This window comes from Vespa velutina, chromosome 24 (assembly GCF_912470025.1).
Source record: "Vespa velutina chromosome 24, iVesVel2.1, whole genome shotgun sequence".
Taxonomy (NCBI): domain Eukaryota; kingdom Metazoa; phylum Arthropoda; class Insecta; order Hymenoptera; family Vespidae; genus Vespa; species Vespa velutina.
This window is the reverse complement of record NC_062211.1, coordinates 272,501-280,000: the sequence shown is the minus strand read 5'-3', so window position 1 is coordinate 280,000 and position 7,500 is coordinate 272,501. Positions and strand designations below refer to the sequence as shown.

Here is a 7,500-nt window from a genome sequence, read left to right as displayed (position 1 = left end):
GATAAGTCTATAAAATATTTTTACTTTAGACAATGCGCGAATCGAAATCGAAATGATAATGAATGTTACGAGTTTCGAAATGCGAAAAAAAAAAAAAAAATAACGAAGATAAAACGAAACGATTTTATTTCTTTGAATCTCTTTTCGAATCCCCCGATCCGTTTCACGTAGCGGGTAGCAAGTCTGTAAATGAAACGAATGAAAAAATAATGCTCTTAACTTTTCTTTTCTCCCCCTTTCGTTCTTTAATGCGAATTTAGTTGTTAGAAAATCATTTTAGAAGTAGAACATATATATAGAGGTAATCAGACCGTCCGTACGTGGTAGACTCTACGAAGGATTTATAGATAAAGGTTTCTTCTGAATACACAAGGTACAGAAAGAGAGAGAGAGAGAGAGAGAGAGAGAGAGAGAGAGAGAGAGAGAGAGAGAGAGAGAGAGAGAGAGAGAAAGAGAGAGAGAGGAAAGCGAAAGAGGGGATGACACGAGCACGGTGATGCGATGTAAATAAAGAATATTTTTTGCGTTACTTTACATACATACACACTTGCAAAACGGTGATGATGGGAAAAAAGTAAAAAAAAAAAAAAAAAATGAAAAAAAAAAAAACAAAAAAAAAAACAAAAGAAAAAAAAAAAGAAAAAAATACCAAACGAAAAGAGAGAAAGGAAGATTAATTACCTCTTAGAGAGTTGTAAATATACGCTTGTAATTTAAGTTAGTGCTTAAAAAGAAAAAAGAAGAAAAAGAAAAAAAAAAAAAAAGAAAAAAAAAAGGAGGAAAAAAATGAAGAAAAAAAAAAAGTCATTAAAAAAATCGCGAGAAAGCGAGAGAAAGAGAAAAACGAAGAGATAAAGGTCAGTGATCTATTGTCTTATTGAGAGTACGATTACGGAAATAAGGAATATTTTATCCGCACGTATAAAGAATCCTTTGGACGTTCGCAAAAGTTGTTTCGCCTTTAATTAAGTGTTTTTTTATTTTCTTTTTTTTTTCCCTTTCTTTTCTTTTTTTTTTTTTTTCAAATACATAAATACATAAAATATGTCGACATGTACCGTTATGGCATGGAATCGACCTATATCATTTATCGAGTAAGGTATTTTAAATTTAAAATTATTAGTCGAACATAAAAGCGGGGATTGATCGTGAAAAATGTTCGTTTCATGATTCGCAAGGCTCCTCCTCCAATCTTATTATATGACCTTCCTTTTGTAGCGCTCACACGATGACGTATACATGCACGTATACATATTACCCACACACGTATGCAACACGCCGCAAAGAAAGAAAGAAAAGTAAAAAAAAAGGGGGGGGGGGAGGGAGAGAGAGAGAGAGAGAGAGAGAAATGAAATTCAAAAAACATATTAAAGTTTTTCGAAAAACGAAGAATTAGCGTGCAATAATTGTTAAGACGTTCAATATGTATTTTTGATGATGTATGAATCCAATTTTCTTCCATTAAGAAGATGAGAGAGAAAGAGAGAGAGAGATAGAGAGAGAGGGAGAGATAGAAAAAGCGTCGTTTGATTTAACCCTTGCCTTCGCTAATTTTCTTCTTTTTCCTTTTTCTTTCTTCTTTTCGTTCATCTCGCCTGTGAATCGCATTATCGTAGAGCAGAGTTTGGAAACTTTACACAAACGATCGTATTAACCGAGTGACAATCCAGCGATTCGTTTCCAAGGGCGACAGAAAAAAAAAAAAAGAAGAGAATAAAAAAAAAAAAAAAAGAAAAAAAAGAAAGAAAAAAGGAAAGTCTTTAATTAATTACTCTACACGTGCGATCAATGATGGAATAGAAAAATTCCATTGATTTTTCTTCTATCCTTAATTTTTCATCGTAGCGAAGAACTTTCGTGAACAAAAAGTAATAGAAAAAGAAATAGAAAAAGAGAAGAAGAAAAATGAATGTACGGAATTATGTTTTATGAACGTAATGCCTTTTTTCATTCTTGCTCTTTCATTTTCCGAAGCAGTTCGCTTCGTGGGAAATAATCCAAAGTGTGTCCATAAGAGATACGATTAAAAAAAAAAAAAAAAAAAAAAGGGGACAAAGAAGAATAAAGGAATAAATGAAACATTTAAAAAAAAAAAAAAAAAAGAAAGAAAAAAAAAAGGACAGAAAGAAAAAAGAAAGAAAGAAAGAAAGAAAGAAAATAGGAAAGAAAAGAAGAGAAACCAGAAACATAGAAAATTATATTTGGTATGAAAATAAAAGTGAGTTACATATATGTATGTACCGCGTCCTTATCAATTGTGTAGTCGTTAAGCTGCGTTATTTGCTCGATATTATCGAGAACCCTGAGTTATTAGTTGATCCATATCCACCAAATCGACTATATAGTTATAATCGTAAAAGAAAAGAAATACCGAAGAAGCAACGCTGCAATTCGTTCGAATGTTTAACGTAAAACGAGATGCAACGAGAGACCCGTTTAAGCTTCGTCCGTTTTTCTTTCTCTTTTTCTTTTCTTTTTTTTTTTTTTTTTTCTTTTTTTTTTTTCTTGCGTTTTTGTTTTTTCCCCATAACGAAAAACAAATTGCAATTTAAAACACACGAGAAATAAATAATAACAAGAGAGAAGAGAAAAAACGAAATGGGGGAAAGGCAAAGATTTATCATAAGTTAAGTTACAAGACTAGGATCCTAGCCGAAGAAAAAGATATTTGTTCATAGTCCTACATATAAATAAATAAATATATATATATATACACACACATATATATATATATATATATATATAAACAATGTTTTATGGAACATTATTATCTGAATAAAAAATATATTACGTCTTTTATCCACCTCTCTTGAATTCCAAACGAGAAACAACGAACGTGGAAGTTTAGAAGGAGAACTAGAAATGAGAACTAGAAAAACAACAAGCGTCGACTACTCGGTGGTTTTCGACATCTTTGCACGTTTCCGTCCGTGTCGCCATTAACGTTTTCTCTCGCACTGTCCATTAACTAACTTCTTTCTCTTCTTCTTTATCCGCCTACTCTTTCTCATGAAGAATAACGAAAGAGAAAGACATAGAGAGAGAGAGAGAGAGAGAGGGGGGGTGGGGAGAGAGGAAGAGAGAGAGAGAAAAAGAAAGAAAGAAAGAAAGAGAGAGAGAAAGAGAGAGAGGCTCGTTATGCAAAGATTTCACGAACCACCACACTCGACGTTAAACGAGCTTCTCTCGTCTTCTCGACCGTAAGACTAATGAGTCTGTTGTTACCCCAATTAGACGAGAGAGAGAGAGAGAGAGAGAGAGAGAGAGAGAGAAAGAGAAAGAATAAGAGAAAAAGAAAAAAATATCCTCGAGTGGTTGACGTTCGTGATACTAAAGAACCTCTGGTAGTACCACCCTACTCTACCTCTTCTCTCAACATCCAAGCGTTCTAAGTGTTCACCTCTTCGACTCGTACGCGGTTTTCTTCGCTCGGATAGTCACGTAAAAGATGAATGGAGTGTCGGTAAAAGTGGTCCAAGTACGGACACGACAATGACGTACATAAGCACAGAGTGCGTAATAACTAACCACCGATTTTTTCGCGCTGAATCCTTGGAAAAATTCTCCTGGTAAGTTTTACTGATTAATTTCGATTATTCAAAAAGATATTATTAAAAAAAAAAAGATAACAAATAATTTCCCTACGATTACAATCCCTTAATGAACGAAAATATATATCGAATTAAATATAAATGAAAAATTTTTATATCTTTGCTTAATTAGATCCAATCAACGACGAATCAATTTATCTCAATATTTCAACAGTATTTTTCTCTCGTAATTAAACGAATGCGCCATCTTTTTCCAGCGACTTTTATTTTTCTTTTTCTTTTTCTTTTTCTTTATCTTTCTCTTTTTCTCCTCTTCTTCTCTCTTTAGCGCGTAAATGAACGTTATCGTTTTGTTTGGCGTCGTCCATTGAAACGAAGAGAAAAATTGTCCTTTTTCATTCTTTTTTTGAATTTTTTTTTTCCGATTTTATGATTCTCCATTTCTTTTCAATTTTATATCAAATAGAATTAACAATCGTATAATGAGTTAGAATAAAACGATACACAACAAAAAAAAAAGAAAAAAAAAGAAAAGAAAACATACGAATCAAAGAGAAAATATCATACAATGGCGTACATTGTTTGATTTCGTGTGAGCACACATGTTGCATGAGTATGATTGACTTTCGGGAGAGGCTCGTACGTTATCTAGCGTTAGTTTACTCAGGACCGATGTACGCCTCCAATACAAGTTGCCTTTTCATTCGTCGGTAACACAAAAGGGGAATGAATGCGCCATTGAATCAAATTCAATTGGATGCTTTTGTTTGTTTTTCGTACGCCAGTACACAATTCGACACAATCATTCGCACAATCGTTCGCTTTTAAAATTAAAAAGCAGTTTCAATCTTTCCAAAAAAAAAAAAAAAAAAGAAACAAAAAAATAGAAAAAAAAAAAAACGCGGAGAAATTAATCGTAATTGACAAAAAATGGCGACGACTACGCGAGTCAATAATCCATAATTCTTCGTGATACGAACGAACGAACGTCATCTTAACGTAAGATCTTAATCCATTAATTAAACTCATTATTATTATAATTTTTTTTTTTGCAATAATTAAAACTTCACTCGAAATAAAGTTATTTTCGATTTTAAGATACTTAGTCGATTTTACTAGGACTACGAGCGCCACTGCGGTTAAATGCAGGAACCAGAATGTCTCCGTCGGTAAATATATTATGTAACGCAAAAATTATTATATAAAAAAATTATCATGTATAATAAGGATACAAGTATAAATTTTACTAGAATATATTTACGATAACTTAATATTACATAATAACATGATTTAATATTGCCTTGTTAAATGTACATATAATGTACAATAGATTCGAATAAATAATTAGCATATAACACTACAGATATTCATTTCTAAGTTTGTAGACCATTGATGCGCATTTAACTTTACTAAGTATTAATAAAATCTGAAAGAGAAAAATATTATAGATTATAAAATGCCATGATATAATTTTGCTGCTTATATTTCTATAATTCCTGACAATAATATTTCAAAAACTCAACAAGTTTATTCGACTATACGTCAAATTCATTCAACGGTATGATTAAAATATTTTAAATATTTAGATATTATTCGACGCAGATAAAGGCATGAATAAATGTATAAGAATGTAAAATGTTCAAGTAGACATTTCAAGTAAATCTAATTGACAAATATCACTGTATTCGTTGAAACAGCTTACATAATTTATTTCAGCATATTATAACGAACAGATATGAAGGGTAATGAGAAGCCACTTCCAAAAAAGGCGCAAAATATCATGGTCAACAAGAGCTTGTTTTTTATCGGGAACGGTAAATTCTGTGTAAAAAGAGAAAGAAAAAGAATTATATTAGATCGTAAAGAACGAAGATATCGATTAAAGTGAGAGTATACTTACGTGACCGGGTATACCATCACCCTCGTGATCCGATCTTCGTACGGCGCTTGTCGTGAATCTTCTGATCAGTTGTCGGGTAATCATTCTAAAGAATAATAATTTTCTAATATCTTTTCGAATAAATTATTCGTTCTCCGTGCTCGTCTACTCGAATTATCTTCTTAAAGTGGCGTTGGTCTAAATTCGGCATGAAAGACAAAGATGAACATAGATAGGAATTAAGAATGACGAATGTTCGTTAAAAGCGCACTCTGGCGTCTTACAAACGAAACTACGTAATGGAATAAAAGCTATCTATATTTTCGAACGAACTGACCAATAAGATACGAACTCAAAGAATTCGTATGGAACGCCGTATCGGTTAATGCGTACAAAACTATGGCCGTTAGAAAATTGCGCCATGTTTTAGTTCACGAGTGGATTGTTTTCTGAAAGTGGTATATGAGAGAAATCTTTCCTGAATAGCCTAGTTTTATGAGATTGCCAAAAAAAAAAAAGTTAAAAGAAGTTGCACGTGTGCATGATACATAGGTCAAAGGAAAATAGTGAAATAAAGAGAAATTATTGACAGTCTCGAATTAATCTCTTCGTCTTTTTAATTCATCGTGCGTAAATTTTATGCGCCAGTTTAATACGTGCGGATCGAACTGTTTAAATATTTCAGTATGGTTTTGGTAAACAAAATGTCGGTAGATAGTCTCAGTGATGCAGAATTACGTAGTAAGCTTATGGAATATGGATACCCGGTAGGCCCTGTAACACAGACAACCAGAAAAATACTTGTTAAAAAATTAAAGAATCTTATAGAAACCCGAGGTCTCGCTGCAACGCGTCATTCATTAGCTGCCAGGTATAACTTATAGTTAATACTTTCCTATTTATCTTTATTACGTTTAATGAACTTGATTTTCACAATTTCTTTATAAAGATATTTTCTAATAATTTATAATCATTTACAGATATAGCAGCGACGAAACCGACGAGGATACGGCCTCGACTGTGGTTAAAAGAAAGAAATCAGGTTCGAGTACGCGTCGTCAGACTTTGGCCAATCCTATGCCACCGCCATCTTCCGCAGTACCTGTATCTTCCGAATCTAAAAGTTTGATCAAAGATCCTAATGTAGAAATAGTTGATAATATTATACCTGAGTCGGTTGCTGGTCCAACGTTTACCAATCGTACTATTACAAATATACAAAAGAAACATACAAAAATTTATAACTCGGCTAATCTATCGGATGGCTTAGAAACTGGTTCAGATTCAGATGTTAGAGAAGATACTAGGTCGACGTACTCGCAGTCTAGATATTTGACTAATGTTGAAAAACTATACGTTTCTAAACCGCATACCGAACATATGATTGGCGATGATCAATCTACAAAATCATATGAATCAATGTCAAGACCGGTACATACTCTTAAAGATAATAAATATGTTGAGCCTGCTTTTAAAAGTTATACTACATTTATGCCATCAACTAAAGAAGATGCAACTGGAAGAGATACAAGAGATTTGCTTTCTAATTATGAGACTCCATTTTTATCAGAATTTACAAGAAGGCTCAGTTCAAGAACATCATTGGATCCTTCTACGTCGTCTTTATCTACGATAAGCAGTAAATTGTTAAATTGATTTAATCAATTATTGATTGTTCAAACGAATTAATTTTCCAAAATTAATTTTCATTTATAGGTCCTACGATACGACACACATCGTCCGTTGTACCAGAAACTAGAGAGAAAGATTCTAATGGTCATTTCTCCTCATTAAGATCTTTGTACACTACTTCAACTTCGAGGTATGTAGAAACATATCAAATACAATTATGTAACGATATTTTGACATAGACAATTTTTCTTCAATTCAAGACCCGTTGTTACAACTACTGATAGATCTCGCAATACTATTGGTAAAACATTCAAGTCTACCTCTAATAAGGAAGAATCACGGAACAATCAAAATATGGTTTCGGTGATACTGGTGGTAGTACTTGCTTCATTTTTTGGAATCCTGGCGATAATATACTTGGGGCTTGGTGGTAAAGGT

At 32.7% G+C, this 7,500-nt stretch overlaps 3 protein-coding genes across 16 annotated transcripts in view; 2 read left to right on the top strand and 1 right to left on the bottom strand.

Moving 5' to 3' along the window:
- The window catches only part of LOC124957032, a 271,790-nt gene extending 269,738 nt beyond the window's left edge, over positions 1 to 2,052 (top strand). For all 11 annotated transcript variants that reach the window (XM_047513623.1, XM_047513624.1, XM_047513626.1 and 8 more), the window contains one exon: positions 1 to 2,052. This exon is cut by the window's left edge and continues 934 nt beyond it. The gene's annotated coding sequence lies outside the window, so the exon portion shown is untranslated.
- A 2,736-nt stretch (positions 2,053 to 4,788) lies between these two features.
- Positions 4,789 to 7,500, bottom strand: part of LOC124957030 (ATP-binding cassette sub-family G member 4-like) — a 22,373-nt gene continuing 19,661 nt past the window's right edge. The window contains exons 13-15 of the transcript XR_007103426.1: positions 5,452 to 7,500; positions 5,254 to 5,372; positions 4,789 to 4,977 (exon numbers count right to left, since the gene is read on the bottom strand). The exon at positions 5,452 to 7,500 is cut by the window's right edge and continues 1,378 nt beyond it. The gene's annotated coding sequence lies outside the window, so the exon portion shown is untranslated. The remainder of the gene's footprint in view (positions 4,978 to 5,253; positions 5,373 to 5,451) is intronic.
- The window catches only part of LOC124957028 (inner nuclear membrane protein Man1), a 4,765-nt gene continuing 3,071 nt past the window's right edge, over positions 5,807 to 7,500 (top strand). For 2 of the 4 annotated variants that reach the window (XM_047513611.1, XM_047513612.1), the window contains exons 1-4: positions 5,807 to 6,301; positions 6,411 to 7,069; positions 7,147 to 7,252; positions 7,323 to 7,500. The exon at positions 7,323 to 7,500 is cut by the window's right edge and continues 25 nt beyond it. In XM_047513611.1, the coding sequence (XP_047369567.1) occupies positions 6,117 to 6,301; positions 6,411 to 7,069; positions 7,147 to 7,252; positions 7,323 to 7,500 (1,128 nt within the window). In that variant the 5' untranslated portion in view covers positions 5,807 to 6,116. The remainder of the gene's footprint in view (positions 6,302 to 6,410; positions 7,070 to 7,146; positions 7,253 to 7,322) is intronic. The other 2 variants (XM_047513610.1, XM_047513609.1) reach the window with 2 other exon arrangements.